Source organism: Nerophis ophidion, linkage group LG27 (genome assembly GCF_033978795.1).
Source record: "Nerophis ophidion isolate RoL-2023_Sa linkage group LG27, RoL_Noph_v1.0, whole genome shotgun sequence".
NCBI lineage: Eukaryota > Metazoa > Chordata > Actinopteri > Syngnathiformes > Syngnathidae > Nerophis > Nerophis ophidion.
In genome coordinates this window covers 33935516-33957565 of record NC_084637.1, presented here as the reverse complement: position 1 = coordinate 33957565, position 22050 = coordinate 33935516, and the positions used below count along the sequence as shown (strand labels likewise).

The window sequence follows — 22050 nt, the reverse complement described above, 5'->3', positions numbered from 1 at the left end:
ATGGAAAAACCGTACCAGAGTTTTTTTACGACAAAAAACTGGCAGCTCAAGTGCCAAAATTTAAAAAAAAAAAGTGTTACAGTTTTTCCATACACAGTAGTATGTTGTAAAAAGCACCGTAAAGTTTACAGTAAAATTTTGGCGACGATAGCTGTCAGTTTTTACTTTAAAAAAATGTGGTACCATTTTCCATTTACAGTACTAAGCAGTAAAAACAACAACCACAGATTTAATGTAAAATCTAGCAGCTCAGTCGACAACATTTTACAGTAAAAAAAAACTGTCGTAGTTATTTTTTTTTATTAACAGTAATATTCTGTAAAAAACACTGTTAGTCCATCCATCCATTTTCTACCGCTTATTCCCTTTTGGGGTCACGGGGGGCGCTGGCGCCTATCTCAGCTACAATCGGGCGGAAGGCGGGGTACACCCTGGACAAGTCGCCACCTCATCGCAGACCACTATTAGTGTTATCGTAAAATATATATACATTTTTTAAGTGTAAAATTAGATAAAAATTAAAAAATTGGAAACATTTTTCATTCTAAATTCTGTCGAGTGAGCTGCCAGTTTTTTACCCCAAACTCTACAGTTGTTGGTTTTATGGAGTATTATTGAAAATGGAAAAACTGTACCAGAGATTTTTTACGACACAAAAACTAACAGCTCAGTTGCCAAAATAAAAATAAGAAAGTGTTGTTACTGTTTTGCCATACACATACATACATATACATGAGTTGTAAGAAAAAAAGCAACATAAAGTTTACAGTAAAATTATGGCGACTATAGCTGTCAGTTTTTTACTTTAAAAAAATGTGGTACCGTTTTCCATTTACATTAATAAGCAGTAAAAACAACAACCACAGATTTTACAGTAGAAAAAATAACAGGCAGTTTAGTCGACAGAATTTTACAGCAAAGAACAGTGGAAGCTTTTTTCAATTTGCAATATTACCACAAACTTACATTAGACAAACATACATAGTATTGTAAACTGCGTTGTCGTTTCCAAGGTGTACAATTTGAACAAAATTCTAAAATTTTAAAAAATTTTTAATTCAAACTTCTTAAATAGTAATCCGTCCAGTTTTTTTTAAACGTAAAACTTATGCTTATTGTTTTTACAATGTGTTGATGCAAATGTAAAAACGGGGGTACAGGTCCGGGTGGCCATGGATGAAGTGCTGGCTGTCCAGAGTGGGGACCCGGGTGTGGACTGCTCGCCTGTGTATCGGTTGCGGACATCTCTGTACTGCTGACCCGTCTCCGCTCGAGATGGTCTCCTGCTGGCCCCACCATGGACTGGACTCTCATTATTATGTTAGATCCACTATGGACTGGACTTTAACAATATTATGCTAGACCCACTCGACGTCCTAGAGGGGGGGGTCACCCACATCTGCGGTCCTCTCCAAGGTTTCTCATAGTCATTCACATTGATGTCCCTCTGAGTTGTGAGTTTTTCCTTGCCCTTATGTGGGCTCTGAACCGAGGATGTCGTTGTGGCTTGTACAGCCCTATGAGGCACTTCTGATTTATGGCTATATAAATAAATATTGATTGACAATCATTGATATAAGTTATATTTTATATTGCTACTATGGTAGATTTTTAGTCTACTTAATACCTGTATTATCCTTTCCATCCTTACCCTTTTCATCCTTTGAAACTGAGCTACTGTGTGGAACAATTTCCCTTTTGGATCAATAAAGTTTGCTTGAAACTAAGTCTATTGTGACCCTCAATGAAAAGGAGTTTGACACACCTGCATTATGGCAACAGTTGATCAAGGGGTTTAAAACTCTCTTTGAAGCACATCTAAACTATTGTAATATCATCTGGTGTAACACCTTCCCTACCTACCTTCACAAATTAGAAATCCATGCAAAAGAAAATCATACGGGCCCTGTCATGGTCCAAGTTTAATGCCCCCACTCAACATCTATTCCATAAATATCATCTCTTAAGACTGACAGAGTTCAATATTCATCAAAATGCTTGTTTAACCTATCAAGTCGTTTTCAGGCTGAATCTTAGGCTCAGTAGCTTGGTTCCTATCTACCATTCCCAGCATGCCCACAACACTCGGAACTTAGATCTGATATCAGGTAAACATTGTTTACTGGCTTGTACCGCTCGAAATGTTGTATGCAGGGGACCAAAGATTTGGAACCAGCTTAATGTGAGCCTCAAGATGCTGTATCCATTCTCCAACTTCAAAAAGAAACTGAAAACTTACCTATTAACCACCTATTTTTAATGCCTCATGGGGGGTAGACCAGTGGTTCTCAAATGGGGGTACACGTACCCCTGGGGGTACTTGAAGGTAAGCCAAGGGGTACTTGAGATTTTTTTTTTATATTCTAAAAATGGCAACAATTCAAAAATCCTTTATAAATATATTTATTGAATAATGCTTTTACAAAATATAAATGTAAGTTCATAAATTGTGAAACGAAATACAACAATGCAATATTCAGTGTTGACAGCTAGATTTTTTGTGGACATGTTCCATAAATATTGATGTTGAAGATTTCTTTTTTTTGGGAAGAAATGTTTAGAATGAAGTTGATGAATCCAGATGGATCTCTATTACAATCCCCAAAGAGGGCACTTTAAGTTGATGATTACTTCTATGTGTAGAAATCTTTATTTATAATCGAATCAGTGTTTATATTTCAAAAAGTTTGTAGTCATTTTTATATGTTTTTTCCAAATAGTTCAAAAAAGACCACTACAAATGAGCAATATTTTGCACTGTTATACAATTGAATAAATCAGAAACTGATGACATAGTGCTGTATTTTACTTCTTTATCTCTTTTTTTTTTTAACCAAAAATGCTTTGCTCTGATTAGGGGGTACTTGAAGTAAAAAAAATTTTCACAGGGGGTACATCACTGAAAAAAGGTTGAGAACCACTGGGGTAGACTACTGTTGTGTTTTGCATGGTTGAATGTATGTATGTATGTATGTGTATGCTTGCTTTAGTACTATTATCTTGTGTTTATCATTTAGCGTTGTTTTTTTTTTTTGTTTTTTTTGTGCTTGCTACCATGTTTCATCATTCCATGTAAATACTGTCTTCTGGACCCCTGTCAAAAGCTTCTTCTAGCTTATTTGGGGGACCAACATCCTTAAATGATGATATTCACTACTATTGAAATTGTGAATAAACTTGAAACTTGAAATATTAAAGTAAGAAACGTTTTAAATGTCAATCTATGACACAAATACATGTTGGTTGACACGCCCTGTTTTTTTTTCAAGGAAAGAAGGATTTTTACGCAACAATGAGAAACCCTGCAAACAGTGACACCCACTGGAGAAGATCAGCGCTGCAGCCTGTTTCCTCTGACAAGCGGAACTATAGTTCCGAGTTTTCAGTTCCCCGCCGGACCCAATGAAGTGTTGCACAAGAAGCAGACATGGCGTCCTTCGATGTGAGAAAAGTGTGATTGACATTGAGGCGTCAGTCTGTTGGTCTTTATCAAAAGTTCTCCACGATGCTGACTCGAGTTGCGTGTCAGCTTCTTCAACGCCGTAAGTAGCTTACTGTTCGCCACGAAGGGCTTACTAACTAACCTTAATATTACGGTGTAATGCTAAGCTAACTGCTAATGCTAATTAGCATTTGTTTTGATTGTACCTGCGATTATTAGAAAGTTATTTAGAGTTTTAGATCAATTAAGGTGGCCAACTCTCACCTGAAGAAAGAAATAATAAATCATTTCTTTTGAAAGCGGGTTAATATTATCCACTAAGGTTGAATGGACTGGAGGCAACTGGACTCATCTTGTTTGTTGAATTTGTTCCAGAGTTGCTTCCATTTAACTTTTGTAGATGATAGGACCTGATGACTGATCGGGTCTTATCATCTACAAAAGTAATGACTGATGTCTTCATACACATTTTATTCGACTGTTTGACTGCAGAGGGAGTCAAACACACTGGAGGCTGTGTTCCAACTATTGTGGGATCACACTCCTCAGCCTTCCCAGTAAGGTCTATTCAGGTGTACTGGAGAGGAGGCTACGCTGGATAGTCCAACCTCGGATTCAGGAGGAACAGTGTGGTTTTCGTCCTGGTGGTGGAAGTGTGGACCAGTTCTATACTCTGGGCAGGGTTCTTGAGGGTGCATGGGAGTTTGCCCAAGCAGTCTACATGTGCTTTGTGGACTCGGAGAAGGCGTTGGACCGTGTCCCTCGGGAAGTCCTGTGGGGAGTGTTCAGAGAGTATGGGGTATCGGACTGTCTGGGGCGGTCCGCTCCCTGTATGATCAGTGTCAGAGCTTGGTCCGCATTGCCGGCAGTAAGTCGGACACGTTTCTAGTGAGGGTTGGACTCTGCCAAGGCTGTCCTTTGTCACCCATTCTGTTCATAACTTTTATGGACAGAATTTCTAGGCGCAGTCAAGGCGTTGAAGGGGAACCGGTTTGGTGGCCGCGGGATTAGGTCTCCTGCTTTTTGCAGGTGATGTGGTCCTGATGGCTTCATCTGACCGGGATCTTCAGCTCTCACTGGATCGGTTTGCAGCTGAGTGTGAAGCGACCGGAATGAGAATCAGCACCTCCAAGTCCGAGTCCATGGTTCTCGCCCGGAAAAGGATGGAGTGCCATCTCCGGGTTGGGGAGGATACCCTGCCCCAAGTGGAGGAGTTCAAGTACTTAGGAGTCTTGTTCACGAGTGAGGGAAGAGTGGATCGTGAGATCGACATGCGGATCGGTGCGGCATCTTCAGTAATGCGGACGTTTTACCGATCCGTTGTGGTAAAGAAGGAGCTGAACCGGAAAGCAAAGCTCTCAATTTACCGGTCGATCTACGTTCCCATCCTCACCTATGGTCATGAGCTTTGGGTCATGACCGAAAGGACAAAATCACGGGTACAAGCGGCCCAAATGGGGACGGCGTGGCGCAGTGGGAGAGTGGCCATGCGCAACCCGAGGGTCCCTGGTTCAAATCCCACCTGGTACCAACCTCGTCACGTCCGTTGTGTCCTGAGCAAGACACTTCACCCTTGCTCCTGATGGGTGCTGGTTGGCGCCTTGCATGGCAGCTCCCTCCATCAGTGTGTGAATGTGTGTGTGAATGGGTAAATGTGGAAGTAGTGTCAAAGCTCTTTGAGTACCTTGAAGGTAGAAAAGCGCTATACAAGTACAACCCATTTATCATTTATCATTTAAATGAGTTTCCTGCGCCGGGTGGCGGGTCTCTCCCTTAGAGATACGGTGAGAAGCTCTGTCATCCGGGAGTAACTCACATCGAGAGGAGCCAGATGAGGTGGTTCAGCCATCTGGTCAGGATGCCACCCGGACGCCTCCATGGGGAGGTGTTTAGGACACGTCCAACCGGTAGGAGGCCACAGGGAAGACCCAGGACACATTGGGAAGACTATGTCTCCCGGATGTCTTGGGAACGCCTCGGGATCCCCCGGGAAGAGCTGGATGAAGTGGCTGGGGAGAGGGAAGTCTGGGCTTCCCTGCTTAGGCTGCTGCCCCCGCGACCCGACCTCGGATAAGCGGAAGAAGATGGATGGATGTTTTACTCCAGCTAGAATTTAAATTGGTGTGCAGGTTTTGGATTAAAACTAATATATTGGAAATATATTAGTTAACAGCAATAAAAATATTTTGGGGCAACATATTTAAATTACATCCATCCACCCATTTCCTACCACTTGTCCCTTTTAGGGGCCACGGGGGGTGCTGCAGCCTATATCAGCTGCATTCGGACAAAAGGCGGGGTACACTCTGGACAAGTCGCCAAATTAATATATTAAAATGTTGTGTGTGAAGTAGAAATTGTTCCTGCTTAATATAATAAAATTAACAGAAATCTGTTCAGCTTTATTCTATGTTGTGTTGTGTCGTTAAATAGAAGCAAATTGTTCGGAATTGAACAATTTTAAAAATACTACAAGTTCAAACAAACATAATTTGATGCTTTTATGAGTTACCACAATACCTGTTAGATTCCTGTAGGGTCAGTATCATCAAGCTCGACACATAATGATCATGTTTAATAACTTGGAATTAGGGCTGGGCGATATATTGATATTCTAGATATAAGGCTGGGCGATATGGCTTTTTTTTAATATCTCGATATTTTTAGGCCATATCGCGGTACACGATATATATCTCGATATTTTGCCTTGGACTTGAATGAACACGTGATGCATATAATCACAGCAGTATGATGATTCTATGTGTCTACATTAAAACATTTTTCTTCATACAGCATTAATATATGCTACTTTTAAACTTTCATGTAGAGAAGGAAATCACAACTAAGTCAATTGACCAAAAGTGTATTTAATAAAGTTACTGAGCAATGTCACAAACATTCATGTCATTTCTAAATACGGGATTATTCTGTTTTTCAAGACTGTTAGCAACTGTAACCCAATGTCAACTATGTAGAACTCAGCTTACACTAATGATATTTATTCACTTCTGCTTGTGCTCTTTTTTTAAAAGGATTTAATTAACAATATGATGCCCTAGTTCCACATTTATCGAGTACCCTTAGGTCACTGTTTTTTACGGAAGAGCTAAGTCTTCCCATCTACGCAGGCTTCACGTCGACCGCAGCGGCTGCACATCTCCCAGGTGCAGAGGCCCGCAGCCACCGCAATGCAGTCTTCTCCAGAGAGCAAGCGAGGCAGCGAGGTCTGTACCCCCGTGTGGAAAAGATCGAAGTGTCCATGCAGGGCCCGGGCTTGGATGGCACTCTGCTCATCATGAACCGAGGGATGTCCACGCCGCTTAGCTGCGCCAGGCGTGAGTAAAAAAACACCCAGCTCAGCTCACCCCGAAAACACCGTTGTTTGTATTCCGGGTGTAATGAACTGTACTGAAATCCTCCTGTGCCCTCCGCAGATCTGACAGAGTATCATGTGACCAACTCTGTATTGGCTTTGGTGGATGGAGAACTGTGGCCTCTCCATCAGCCGCTTACTCACTCCTGCACGCTCTCGCTGCTCATGTTTAAAGACAGCGACCCCACATCGGTCAATGAGGTATTTTGTGAGCACAATGCATAAGTTTACTCACACTTATCATTGGCATGCATGTCTTATTATTAGGGATGTTCCAATCAGGACTTTATGCTTGCCGATTCCAAAACAGATCATCCATGAGTGAGATTGGCCGATAGGATCGCATGTATTACTTTTTATTTTCCTACAATTGTTTAAGAAAAACAAAGTCAATACTGTAGTACAAGATAAACAAAAGCATACTCATTTAAATCCTTAGTTTTTTTCTCCCTCAAAGTATTCCTGGGACAAGGAATATATTCCCTGAGTTCGTAAACATTAACAAAGACAAAAAAAAAACAGATTTTGAGAAAATACAAATATTGATTTAATCAATCTAGTATCGATCATATACTGATACTACCATTGATATCGACACCACTGATTTACGGATCGATCCACCCTCCTCTAACGTGTCGTGTACTGTCTGTGTTATTGCTGACACACCTACAGTTATGTTATCCTCTCTAGACTCTTATTAGTCTAGTTGTTGTTTTCCGTTTATTTGATTGTGGTAATTGCGCCACAGCAACACATTAGCCGCCACATTAGGGTTTATTTATGTGAAAACTACTAAAATAATAAAAAAAACTAATAAAACTAAATAAATTAATATCATTTATCGTAGCGTTCAGAAGACGACACACAAAATCTGATGCTCTTTTTAGCTTTTATTGCCAATGTTATGCGAACAAAGGGCCCAATTCCCACTAATATTTTCCTCCAGCCACACACGTCTCCGTGTTTCACTCCCAGACACACAACACTTACTAATTTTCTGCCAAGAAAATGAGCATCAAAACACAATAACATACACATCAACACCAGCATGTAGTAACAGAAAATTTTTAGTTTATTATTTCAACACTATTGATTAGCGATGAACTGAACATTTGTACACGGAAAAAATACATACTTTGATCACCGAAACAACGCTGTTGAAACCGTTATGTGGTGATGACGTAAGCAATATGCACAGGGTTGTCTGGATCGGAGACAGCGTGTCTGCAATGCGGACGTACTTTAATGCGTACGACATGTACCTGCGGATAGCGATCTTTAAAATTTAAGATAACACTGGCGGCTTTTAAGGAAAGAAAAGCTCCCAGCAGCGTAAAGCCAGTGGGACATCAGGCTCTCTGCAGCTCACCTTTTGTCGTGGACAATGGAGCAACACAAGTAAAGAGTCTCTAAAGATGAGTACAGTCTGCAACAATACCAGAAATAGATGTGAGATCTGTTGCCAGTCGTGTTTTATAAAGAAAGTGTGTCTAAAAGGATGGGAGAAATCTTAAGGGGAAAACAATCCCATCAAAGTAAATGGTACAATAAGCAGCAACACTTGAAAAATATAGCAAAATGATATGTAAGAATAAATATGTTGATACTATCGTATAACAGATTTGTTTTAAATGTATGTATACATTTTTTGCTTTTCAAATGAAAATATATGCATGTGAGCAAACAATGTGATGACATCATATTGCCTACTCCACTAATCACGCCCCCAACGCCACAGCCTCTCTGCAATCTAGTGGAAACCCTGGAAGAAATGCAGTTTCTTTTCAGTACAGAGGTGATTATTAACTTAGGGGAGCGTCCCCGCACTGTGTATGGAGACACATAATTAGCAGCTAGCTGTTTGTAAGGCAGGGAACCAAAAATAAATACAGTGCCTGCCAGAGGGGATTGGCATTTAAAGGCATTATTCGTCAGTGCCAATCACATACTTTTTCCCCAATCAAACGGCACATCCGTTATTGTTACTTTTGGATCATTGATGATTATAAAATCCCGGAAAATGTGTGTCATATCATTCCATCCTTGTAGAAGGTGCCCATGCTGCCGGGTGGTGATGTAAGTAAACAGTCACTGCGTCCCCTTGTTTTTCTTCATAGGCTTATTGGCGGTCCTGCACTGCGCTCCTTGGTCAGGTGCTGGAGACGGCATTTAAGGACGAATTCTCTGTGCAGTTGCTCAACACGCCAGAAGTGCCAGGTAGATTCCCCTTCAAGGTTTCAGGATTTTGCTTCAAACTTTGTCAATGGACCAGAGTTTATTTATAAATGTAAAACTATGTGCAGTTACTTCTGGAGCTTTCCTTTGTGATGTGGTGCTGGACCCTGAGCTGGACTCTTGGACTCCCTCTGAGGTTTGAGGCCTTTCATTTGCCATTTGCTGAATTTAAAATACTTGAGATGTGCCGCTCGCAGCTCACACACTTGTGGCTCTTGTGCTGCAGGAGTCATTGCGCTCTCTGACGAAAGGAGCCCAGCAGCTCATCATGCAGGACCTGGCCTGGGAGCCTTTGGAGGTTTCTCCCACTGTGGCGCTAGAAGCCTTCTCACACAGCAGGTTGATGCAACTTTACCTCTTGTGGTCGTTTCTCTCTCAAAAGTCACAGTTTCTTACCTCATCTCTTGGTGTCTCAGGTGCACACAGGAAGAGGTGGAGCAGAAGGCGTCACAGAATCCTAAAGGGACCGTCTTGCTTTACAGGTGATGTTACACACACCCACACACACACACACACACACACACCAGAGAATAAGCATGTTGGTTAGGTTGTCCATCACTATCATGTGGTACATGCATTAAAAAAGTGGGGTTCATTTTGAGCCCAATAGTCTCTTTCCAACCAAACTCAGCAAGGTTCAAATATAGAATATTTACAGCCCAATATACTTGTGTGTGTGCACGTGTTTGTGCGTATGCGTGTGTGTGTGCACACGCACGTAAACAAAAACAGCACAAGCAACCAGTTAGCGCAGCTTTTTTATAGTTTGCCTTCACTAAAACATGTGTAAACTTGATAGCACACGCCAAACTGATCTACTAAACGTATGCGAAGTCAATTGCGTCTGTCATGTGAGCAGAATACGGCGCGCAATCCATTTTTCTTCTCTGTCAGAATATGTGCTGATTCGCAAAATACCCACAATACTGGAAGGCTAAGATGCAAATAATAATATTTAGCATGTGCTATGTGATTTATCAACATTGATCACCATTTTGCAAGCACTATTTAGCATTTTATTTAGCACGTCTGAAAAGTATTGTATTTTTTGGATTATAAATCGCTCCGGAGTATAAATCGCACTGGCCGAAAATGCATAATAAAGAAGAAAAAAAACATATACGTCGCACTGGAGCATAAGTCGAATTTTGGGGGGAAATTTATTTGATAAAACCCAACAGCAAGAATAGACATTTGAAAGGCAATTTAAAATAAATAAAGAATAGTGAACAACAAGGTGAATAAGTGTAGGTTATATGAGACATAAATAAGCAACTGCTATGTTAACCTAACATATTATGGTAAGAGTCATTCAAATAACTATAACATATAGAACATGCTATACCTTTACCAAACTATCTCTCACTCCTAATCCATAAATCCCATGAAATCTTCTTCCTCGATGTCGCTTCCAAACAACTCTGCCAACTCCAAAGGTATGTGCCGCTTCCTCTTGTCCTTTTCTGCTGCATATTTCACTACATCCAGCTTGTGATCTGCAGTACACGATTTCCTTTTCAATGCCATTTTTGTTCAGCCTTTCTCACTTTTTATAAGTTACCGCCAACGATGAAATGATCCATTTTAATAGCTACGGCAGTAGCAGATAGCATATAGCAGTTAGCATTCCATGACCCACAATGCACTTCTGCCATGACCCTCCCCCGCCGAATTCTTATTGGTTGACGTGTGTGTGACGATTGCTGACATTTTCTTCGTCTCTTCCGCGAATGAGATAAATAATATTATTTGATATTTTACGGTAATGTGTTAATAATTTCACACATAAGTCGCTCCGGAGTATATGTCACACCCCCGGCCAAACTATGAAAAAAAACTGCGACTTATAGTTCGAAAAATACGATACATGTGCTCGTGCCGCAAAGACAGACAATGAACAGAGGGAGTGAGGGAGTGAGGGAGTGAGGGAGTGAGAGAGTGAGAGAGTGAGTGTGTGTGTGTGTGTGTGTGTGTGTGTGTGTGTGTCTCTCAACATAGTTGCATGGTCTGTCAGAAATGAAAAATATTAAGACATATTTTTTATCCACCCACACACTTTTATAATGTTATAGCTGCATGTTGGATGAGTTAAGGGTCTGATTAAAACTAATTTAAATCATACACTTTGGTGTCTGCTGGCCTATTATATTTTTAAATGGCTTTTGTTTTTTCATATAGAACATTTATTATTGTCATATCGCCTATATGGGAAGCACTGTGGTAGAGGGGTTAGTGCGTCTGCCTCACAATACGAAGGTCCTGAAGTGTGTGAAGTGAATTATATTTGTATAGCGCTTTTCTCAAGTGACTCAAAGCGCTTTACATAGTGACACCCAATATCTAAGTTACATTTAAACCAGTCCTGAGTAGTCCTGGGTTCAATCCCGGGCTCGGGATCTTTCTGTGTGGAGTTTGCATGTTCTCCCCGTGACTGCGTAGGATCCCTCTGGGTACTCCGGCTTCCTCCCACCTCCAAAGACATGCACCTGGGGATAGGCCCCTCCCACCTCCAAAGACGTGCACCTGGGGATAGGCCCCTCCCACCTCCAAAGACATGCACCTGGGGATAGGCCCCTCCCACCTCCAAAGATGTGCACCTGGGGATAGGCCCCTCCCACCACCAAAGACATGCACCTGGGGATAGGCCCCTCCCACCTCCAAAGACATGCACCTGGGGATAGGCCCCTCCCACCTCCAAAGACATGCACCTGGGGATAGGTTGATTGGCAACACTTAATGGTCCCTAGTGTGTGAATGTTGTCTGTCTATCTGTCTTGGCCCTGTGATGAGATGGTGACTTATCCAGGGTGTATGCCGCCTTCCGCCCGAATGCAACTGAGATAAACTCCAGCACCCCCCGCAACCCCGAAAGGGACAAGCGGTAGAAAATGGATGGATGGATGCATATCGCCTATATGGAAAAAAAAGTTAAAGTATGTATTTTTTTGCGTCTTGAGCACCGTTAGTGCAGCCTCTCTGGTAGTGGCATCTGCAGGGCACAAAAAAAAAGTGTTTCATTGTGGATGTACAGGACAGTTTCTAAAATGCCCATAAAAAGTGGTACATATCTGCTGCATGTTTGATAGCAAAAGGCCACAGGTAGGAGCATGATAACATGAATGTGCACTAAATGATAGTGTTTCTATGGTGACAGCTGCGTAGTACATGCAAAAACTTCAGTTAAACAAGGCCCAGTTATGAATAGCACACGCAATGTTAGTAGATCACACGCAACACGCCCACTAATAGTACGTGCAATTTTATAGATTGCACATGCTGTTTAGAACGCAGCATTTGAATCTTAGTAAATCAGGCCTTTAGTCTGCGAAACACAAGACTGACCAAAATGTGCAGGAGAAAAATGTCAGTTTATTACCTATGACACTTATAAATGCATAGCTGCCAGTTCCCTGGAAGACCTCCGGAAATTGTACTCGTTTACCGACATCCCGACCGTGGCCGCCCCTGCCTATACGCAGATTACGCGCTGTGCCAAAGGCCCCCGCGACCTATTTTGCGTGAGTAAGCGCATGCAAAATGGCAATGAATGAATTTATGACAGGCTGGTCTCTTTCTCCTCTGTCCCTGATAAGAATATAATGGCAATATTCTCCAGACATACGCAGTCGTCCCATTGTGCTGTTAGTAAAAAGTAAAATAAAAAAAGGTAAAAAGAAGTACCGAGTTCAAATCCTGTCTGGGCAGGTGTCTAAAAAATATGCAAATGTTTGTAATAAATGTGTTAAAGTTGTTTTTTTGCACATACTAAATAAAGACGGAAAACCACGGGCACACAACAATTTTTCATAATAAATCACATTGCGTATGCTAAAAAAAATATAGTTTCTCCTCCCAGTATTGTGGATGTGATGATCAGCATGTATTCTGCATAGTTATAAAGACAGACACACTGAATGGATTGCACTCCTTATTCTGTTCACTTAATGTACCAGTACAGTGGAAAAACAAGTTGCCTCTATGTTGAAGCTTTTTTCATATACTTCATTTATGAAACCTTGAGACTTACAAGTTTGTGAATAAATATTTGCGGTCATAATAGTATCAATCTCACAGAGATTACCGAGCCATTTTCAGAGATAATGAGCTAGCCAGACACGTCATTGCATGAAGCAGAGGTAGGAACAGCTGATCCCTTCCTCATCCACAACAATGCAAATCATGCAGACTTGGTGAGAGCCAACAACGATTACTTTGTGAAAAATGATGATCCAGAAACTTATGTTGTTGATCCTGAATATAAGGAGGATGAGCTACACGTTTTAGAATCTCTGCTAAACAGATCCAGCTTTAGTGAAACACTAAGCATCATGTAGCAGTATTGTGTAGTTCTAAACAAGAAATGCAAACATAATAAATCGATAGCTTACTGTTTAATACCTGCTCTTACTTACTGATAGGATATCCATATCTTCCCATTTGAATAATTAATTAATCATGATTCACATGAAGTGTAGAAAAGGAAAAGTCTCCCTGCAGACACCGCCTTCGGTTGTGTGTGTTTGTCTCCATCTCCGGGTATGATTCGAATGTCACAGATGAACAACATCTAGATTTATGGCTAAATCCTCCTCACATCCAGATGACAGGGATGATATATAATGTAGAATAACGTTGACGAGCCAAGACGTGATGATGCGGGAGCAGCAGGACATCGCGGGCAGCTCACAGTGAAGCAGCAGAGGGCTACTTAGTGGTGTGTTATCAATCAGCCGCTAAAAAAATGGTCTGCGTTAGCGCTTGTAGTAGTAACATCGCTAATAATTAGTAAATATTAAAATGTTATTTAGAGGGTTTTGTGAGCGGAATCGAGAGCCCCCCCCCCTGATTTTTTAAACTATATTTAATTTTGTTGGTCAAATACATACTCATGTTTTCAAATAATCGTGTTAATAATCATGATTACAATATCAATCAAAATAATCATGATTATTATGTTTGCCATAATCATCCAGCCTTGAATTCCCTTAAAAAATATCCATCACAATGAATTTATAATATTTTTAATGGTTTCTTATTCACAAGCGCCTCAAAGGTAGGGGTGTCCAAACTTTTTCCACTGAGGGCCGTACACTGAAAAATCAAAGCAAGCGGGGGGCATTTATTTTAAAAACCAATACCATATATGTGTAAAAAATATGTATTTAGGCCTCCACTCAGGCTTGATCCCGGGGACCCCAAAGGGTTTTGGTAAAAATAAAATGTTAAAAATTTGTCATTATTCAGTATTATTATTTTTATAATTCAAGTTTTAAATTTCTAGATCAACATTAGGTCCATCTGTCAATATGACGTTTTTAAAGATTTGAGTTGTATGCTCTTTTTGTCAAAGAAAAACATTTTTTTTATGGAAAAAAACAAAAATATGCAATATTGTCACCCAATAAAATTTTTAAGTAGAATATTTGAGATTATATGATAATTGGAGCCGTAAAAAGGTCAACAACTCATAACACCATTGATTTTAATTCACTATTATTTTTGTGCAATGACACTTAAAAACAAAACACACTGATCCAAAGGGGTCCTACTCATTAAAGTGTTAAAAAAAATTATAATTTTTTTTTTACTCTTTACTTTTAAACACATTGGTCTCCAGATCAACTTCAGATCTATTCGTCAATTATTAGTTTTTTTGTTGTTTATGTTTTTTGTTTGTTCGTTTTAGGCCATTCTTTGAAAAAAACAGCTCAGTTTTTTATATGACAAACACAAAATATGCAACATTTGCCCCCAAAAATATCTCAAAGTGGAATATTTAATGTGACATAATTGGAGCCTTAAATAGGTCAATAATTCATAATTGATTTGGATTCACTATTTTTTTTTTTTTTTAAGAAAGAAACAGCCTGCATGGCAGCATTGTGTTATTAGAGTAAACATAGCAACATGTTCTTGTTACATTTCACTTGTTTGCTCTTTTATACCACTTTTTATGTTTTAAATTTTTTTCCATTGTATTTTTAAAATGTGCCGTGGGGCCGTTAAAAAATGACCTGCGGGCTGCAAAAGGCCCCCGGGCCGCACTTTGGACACCCCTGCTCTAAGGCCTTCACAAAGCACAATGACATCCCCTGATCCGAACCTTCGTTAATCAAAAATGACTAACGTTACAGTACAACCAACACACATTGGGCAACACAAAGAGCAAGCAGAAGGGTCTGACTATCTCCTGAGGAACTCCAAAAGCAATCAGAAATGTCAGGCAGCAGCCTAATGTTACATCTTTGTTTTCTAGATGTGGGGACCACGTCATGTTGAGTGGGGGCCCTCTGGTGGCCAGAACAGGCCTGTGCTCCCAGTACGAGGTGACGGCAGTCCACAGTTTGGGCCGAGGTCCTTGGGGCTTGCACCGCCGAGTGCAGGGCCTCTCCTTGCCTCTGCAGCTGCAGGTATTAGGATACATTGTTGGGTTGCAACTTCAGTAGTTGCATGTGCGACAATCTCCACGTGCCTGCAAGTCACGTTGTCTCCTCCCTGCAGGCCCACCACACTGTCTGGAGGAAACTGAGGCAGCGGGCAGAGAAACTGGTGAGAACAAACATCCCTGTTTTGCACACTCGTCCAACAGAGAAAACATCAAAGGTAAAGCGAGTCTGCCAGCTCAGGCAGCGCCGGTACTGGCGAGGCGCCGCGTGCGTTTCCGCGCTGGATGCGCGTCCAAATTTACCGCTTGTTCTAAATCCAGCCCTGGATGCCCCCATCTCTCCAGATTTCACAAGGTAGCCAGAGGTTAGGGTTTAACGGTGCGCCGCTTTACGGCCTCGCGTTTATGCTTCTGGCAAAAATTGAGGAAAGGACTCTCATCCTTCTCATGAAGGACAAACTGCTCCTTTCTGAAGTCGACATCAAACACACTGAGGATCCAAAGAACTATTTTTAAAATCTCTCCAGACTCTCCACGAGGTGCATCGCGACACATTCCGACTGAAGCAGAAAAGATGCATAAATTCTTGCACTTCAAACTAGGCTGAGTTAATTTTGGATGGAGCCATCTAGGCAAAATATATTCTGCTTTCTCTGTGCATCACTGACTGTGTCATGGGGGGGGAAAGGGACTACTCATTAATAGGCACGCTTGATTTGGCAGCTGATGACATACGATGTTGCGTGGCCTACATTTCCTTTTCACAGCGCCGCGGCTATTTGGGGAATTGAAAGTGCACTTTGTGAAAGACAAACGTATGGACTCAAGAGTTGGACTCAAAAGCGAATGATATTTGGATCAGGTCTTGGCGGATTAGCATGCAGAGCCGCCGCGCTCAGTTTTATGGTTCAGAAGGACGTCATATTATCACCCGGTGTACCGCGTGCAATCTTGTCATGTCCTTTTTGTCCCAGAGCGTCACTCCCACAATCAGTAGCGAGCTATAAAGTATAACAACCCCTCTGAAGGGTGCTGATGCTGTCTTTTAAGTGTGCACTATAAATAGAGCTATAAATTCAGGCTAAGGTATTGAATAAAATGAAATAAATCCCCCTTTTTTTCATGAATGCTTTTATTGTGAGTACACATTCATCCATCCATTTTCTACCGCTGGTCCCTTTTGGAGTGGTGGGGGGTTGGAGCCTATTCCAGCTGCACTTGAGTAAAAGGCAGAGTACACCCTGGACAAGTCGCCACCTCATTGCAGAGCCAAGACCACAAGGAAATATTTTATATGTAGAAAAAAATCGTAAAACCCATTTAATGTGCCTTATAATCTGGTGCGCCCTATGGTCGGAAAATTACGCCATACATATATATATTGTGTGCGTGCGTGTGTGTGTGCGGCACGCGTGAATGTGTATATGTATATATATATATATATATATATATATATATATATATATATGTATGTGTGTGTGTGTGTGTGTGTGTGTGTTTGAATGTGTGTATATATATATATATATATATATATATATGTGTGTGTATACATATATATGTGTGTATATATATATATATATATACATATATATGTATATGTGTGTGTATGTATGTATGGTGTCTGTATGTATAAACAAATACAGACACACATTCTTTAAGTATTCAAAGCGCTTCACTTTTTCAACCTCATTCCAAAATAGAGTAAATTAATTTTTGTCCTTAAATTTTACAGACAATTGCCCATATTGTCAATGTGATAATATTTTTTTTATTTTTTAAGTTTTGCAAATGTATTAAAATTCTAAAATCACATGTACAAAAGTATTCATAGCCTGTGCCCAATACTTTACTGCTCAAAGATAAGTGTGCCAAGCTTTTGGCATCGTATTCAAAGACTTGAGGCTGTAATTGCTGCCAAAGGTGCATCAACAAAGTATTGAGCAAAGGTTGTGAATACTTACGTACATGTGATTTCTGAGCGTTTTTTGAATAAATTTGCAAAATTAAAACAAATATATTTCTTATGTTTTCATTATGGTTTGTTTGTAGAATTTTTTTAGGACAAAATAAATTCTATTTTGGAATAAGTTAAAACAAAATGTGGAAAAATAAAGTGCTGTGAGTACTTTCAGAATGTACTATATAAAACAATAGATATAAAAAATGTCTAGATAAACTACATGTGGTAAATGTTCACGATGTACCAAATATTATGCAATAGTATATTGTGATGTTAATGTAATCCAGTGAGCTGAGATATCTGACTCATCCTGTTTTATATTCAATAAGTCTATGATGGACATCAGGGGGTTCCACATTTTATTGAACTTCCTAAGCGAACCTTAGAGAGAGAACCTTTTCCAAATTAAAATTAGATAACAATTATCTTTTCCATTGCTCATAAGACGGAGGTGAAGCTTGTTTTGTTTTTGTTTTTTTGTTTTTTTACAGGTAGCTGTGCAGCCGCCTGAGGAAGTGACTCCGCCCCCTGCTCCTGTCCCCCCCCCTACTCCATCTTCAGACAGCCAGTAACACCTTATCTGTAATTCCCCACACACACACACACACACACGCACACACAGTTACAAATGTCCAATAAAAGTGTCAAAAACCGGTTGACAAATCAATTCTGCTTGTTTTCAATGAAATCCAAACAGAGTCCTCTTTATTTTCCCGAATAGTGTAGCATGTTTTTTCGGCGTGTGTGTTGAACTAATTTGTAACAACAAATACAGTGTGTCAGCTGGAGGTCAGCCTGTTGGCAGCTGTTGTGTGTGCGTGTCACTTGTCGGACAGGTGGCAGTGTGAGAGCCATGTTTACACCCCCGATGACACCCAACACTCCTGCTCTCTGTCAGCGTCCCCCTGTCCTCTGTGTCAAAGGCCATTAGTACGCCAAGTGACAAAACTCCCGCTTTGATTGGAAGATAACCATTTTTAATTTCCATCCCCCGTCCAACCGACTTTACGTTTTTCTTCATCCGGCCTGCCCCTTGTTGGTGTAAAAGCTAAAATCTCGTGCACTTTTTATTGCATCTGGCATCCGCATGGAGCCACGAAAGAAGTGATTAGATTGCTAGTGCAAGGTCGCCGTGACAAAACACATTTTGGCCATAACTCAAGGATTAATACGCGGAATGTAAAAAAAAATACTATATTTCAATCAAATAACCTCGAAGGGGAAAAGAAGCAATGACAATCTATGTACTCTCTTCTCTGGCAAACAAGAAGTTGAAAGAGTTGTTTCTTGAAGTCCAACATGTGACACACAGCTGCTATCACACCCAATGTTTCGCTTCTTGTCCAATCCCAAACTTTTCAACACCTCCTCCAAAGTCTCTCTTTTTGATATTTGACACGCACCGAAAAAAGTCAGGTTGTCCAAACGTTTTCCACTCCTGCATCTTTCCTGGGGGGCTTTTTCCCACAAAACCATCAGGGGGCTAAAGCTCAACCTCGGGCTGGACAATTTGCCCGCTTTGCAGCTGTTCCCCCAACTCAACATTCAGCCCCCCTCACTACCCACTGTCACTTCAGACTTGATTTCATCTTCAGTGTGCTTTGTTCTTTCCTTCTCCCATGCAGGGTCTCCATCTTCTTCATCTCACCCAGTCAGTCCACTGCTGCTTCATCGTTTCTGTCCATGATCGTTAGATTCACTAGTGGGTCAGAAAATATACTCAAATGTCCAACATATTCACAAATAAGCCCGCAAATCTCAAAATATGAAGGGGAAGATTGTCTAAATTTAGCAGCCGATTGACGGGCCACAACTTTAGGTACACCCAAACAAACTAAGAAGATCTCGCCAACAGAATTTCACATTTCCGAATATAATGTTGGACTATTTCAATGAATTATAGTAGCACCTCAACTTAAGTGTTTTGAGATACAGTGCATCAGGATAGTATTCACAGCGCTTTACTTTTTTCACATGTTGTGTTAAAACCATTAATGTTTGTCCTCAATATTCTACACACAATACCTCATAATGACAATGTGAAAAGTTTTAATTAGCAAATTTATTAGAAATACAAAACTGAAAAAGAAATCACATGTCCACAAGAATTCACAGCCTTTGCTCAATACTTTGTTAATGCACCTTTGGCAGCAATTACAGCCTCAAGTCTTTTTGAAGACAACGCCACAAGCTTGCCACACCTATTTCTGAGCAATTTAGCCTATTCGTCTTTGCAGCACCTCTCATGCAGGTTGGATGGGAAGTGTTGGTTGTCGTCTGTGATGTCTCTGTACATTGCTGCATTCATCTTTCCCTCTATCTTGACTAGTCTCCCAGTTCCTGCCGCTAAGAACATTCCCACAGCATGATGCTGCCACCACCATGCTTCACTGTAGGGATGGTATTGGCCTGGTGATGAGCGGTACCTGGTTTCTCTCAAACATGACGCCTGGCATTCATGCCAAAGAGTTCCATCTTTGTCTCATCTGACCAGAGAGTTTTGTTTCTCATGGTCTGAGAGTCTTTCAGGTGCATTGTGGCAAACTTTTTTATAAAGAAATGGCTTCTGACTTCTACCATACAGGCCTGATTGGTGGATTGCTGCAGAGATGGTTGTCCTTCTGAATGGTTCTTCTCTCTCCACAGAGTGACCATGGGGTTCTTGGTCCCCTCCCTAACTAGACTAAGATGAATGCAGCAATGTACAGAGACATCCTGGATGAAAACCAACACTTCCCATCCAACATGATGGAGCTTGAGGGGCAAAACTGCACAAAAGATAGGTGTGGCAAGCTTGTGGCATCATATTAAAAAAGACTTGAGGCTGTGATTGCTACCAAAGGTGCATCAACAAAGTATTGAGTAAGGGTCTGAATACTTACGTACATTTGATTTTTTTAGTTTCCAATTTTTAATACATTTGCAAGTTAAAAAACAAAACAAAAATCACACAGTCATGGGGATTTGTGTGGAGAACTTTAGGACAAAAATGAATGTTTTCCATTTTGGAATAAGGCTGTAACATAACAAAATGTAGAAAAAGTAAATCCCTGTGAATACTTTCCAGATGCAGTGAAATAGCAGTCTCTCAACGGACTACTTTGCTTTAAATTGTAAGCACAAATTTGAGTTACCAGCATCCCTGCCATTGGTTGGTGAATACCAGAGTGAACCCCCTAAGATCTGACCAAAACATGTGGTCTTACTAGCTAGCTTATTAATGTATAGCTAGAGATTGACACTTTTTGTTTTCCCAACCATAGGAAGGAGGAGAGTGAGTCTGAAGGACAGTGCAGAGACGAAGAAGGGGATGATGTTCACTGAATTAAAGACATAAATCATGAAGAATGTGATCAAGGGTGTCGAGCATATCACTGCAAGTCTGCACTAGAGGTGCATCCAAAAATCTATTTACTATTTTCTTATTCATTGTCAGTCTAAATGGATTCAATATTTTCAAAAATCTATTTATTTTACAAGATCATTTTAGGCTATCTCCATACCACCAGAAGGAGCTTTTCCAACCTACAACCTGTTTTTAAGAAAAGGTTTATATATAGTTAATATACCAAATAAGAAATTGCAAGAATTGGTTCTGAATCAAATTGTCACCCCAGGAATATTGTTCTTGAAATGATATCTGAACGGCGGGTATTTATCCAGGAAAATATGGAAAAGCTGCTGATTGTGTGTTTGACAGAGACAAAGCTGGAAGGAAACACCGTAGAAGTCTACAAAGGTAAATGCTGTACATTATTATTATTACGTGACTCCAAAAAACTACACTAGTTGTTAGTAGTGCTTTCTATTGTACTTTTCTTATACAATAGTTCTTATCCAAAAGTCGGTTCTTAATTTTAAAAGGCTTGTTACATGTTAAAATGGTGCCATTTTGTGGGGGCCAAGCAGCAATTAAATTGATTTGATTTCAGTGGGAAATTTAGATTTAAGGTACAAGTGAGTTGCTCTTGTCTACATTATAGTGCTGTGATGTGTTATGTTGCTAGCGTACTGAGCCCCTGCTATCTAAATGAGACCACTAGAAGGGACATACTACAACAAGTCCTATTTATTTAGTTAAAAAAGGCTAAAACAATGTTGGTGTCGACTTTGTGTTAAAGATGATTAAATTTGACCAGTTTGCATGCTAATTAAAAAAAAAAAAAAAAGTGGTTGATTTGTTCATGGCCCTCTAAAAATTAGTCTCAGGTTACAAATGGACCCTGTGCCAACGTTGCCTTCTAGTCAGTGTGGTGCAGTGCCAGTCACCGGCACAACAATAAACATCAATCATAACTACAAGCTTCATGATTTGTTTCAAAGGCAGATTGTTCATTGCTATTGTTGTGATTGATGGTGTTTAGCATGTGGCTAATTAAACATAGTGCACCTTATTTGGGTTCCAGTTAGTGAAAGACCTCCAGAAAGTCAGAAATGTTGCTAAATCTAAATGAAATATGCCGGAAACCAGGGTTGCCCTTCCTTTTATTCTGAGCACACGCTGGGTTTAGGCTTCTGCGATCTGTAGGGGGCCATGTTTTGTGTTAAGAAGTGCATGTAAAATATAAATGAATGAATGACGAGGCGCATTTTAGTGAAATTGTACTGCAAAAGTAGTCCTGGCCCCTTCCTGTGTGGGCACTAATTTAAAATAT

The 22050-nt window shown here is 40.5% G+C and overlaps 1 protein-coding gene across 2 annotated transcripts; it reads left to right on the top strand.

Annotated features, from left to right (window-relative positions):
• The first annotated feature begins 3377 nt into the window (after positions 1–3377).
• Positions 3378–20748, top strand: mrpl39 (mitochondrial ribosomal protein L39). Of its 2 annotated transcripts, XM_061889734.1 has the most exons (11): positions 3378–3542; positions 6571–6777; positions 6877–7016; positions 8933–9032; positions 9119–9186; positions 9277–9389; positions 9467–9532; positions 15307–15460; positions 15552–15599; positions 17887–17977; positions 20659–20748. In XM_061889734.1, the coding sequence occupies exons 1-10, from the start codon at positions 3506–3508 to the stop codon at positions 17965–17967; spliced, it is 1014 nt and encodes a 337-aa protein (XP_061745718.1). In that variant the 5' UTR covers positions 3378–3505; the 3' UTR covers positions 17968–17977; positions 20659–20748. The 2 variants fall into 2 exon arrangements, with proteins under 2 accessions (XP_061745718.1, XP_061745717.1); XM_061889733.1 differs by lacking the exon at positions 20659–20748 and having other exon boundaries at positions 17887–18062.
• The last annotated feature ends 1302 nt before the right edge of the window (positions 20749–22050 follow it).

Excerpts from the sequence above, each read along its gene's own strand:
- mrpl39 (XM_061889734.1), top strand. The coding sequence starts at position 3,506 with ATGCTGACTCGAGTTGCGTGTCAGCTTCTTCAACGCC. Across the intron at positions 3,543-6,570 it reads GTGTCAGCTTCTTCAACGCC|GCTTCACGTCGACCGCAGCG; the intron begins GTAAGTAGCTTA and ends CCATCTACGCAG. Across the intron at positions 15,461-15,551 it reads CCTTGCCTCTGCAGCTGCAG|GCCCACCACACTGTCTGGAG; the intron begins GTATTAGGATAC and ends TCCTCCCTGCAG.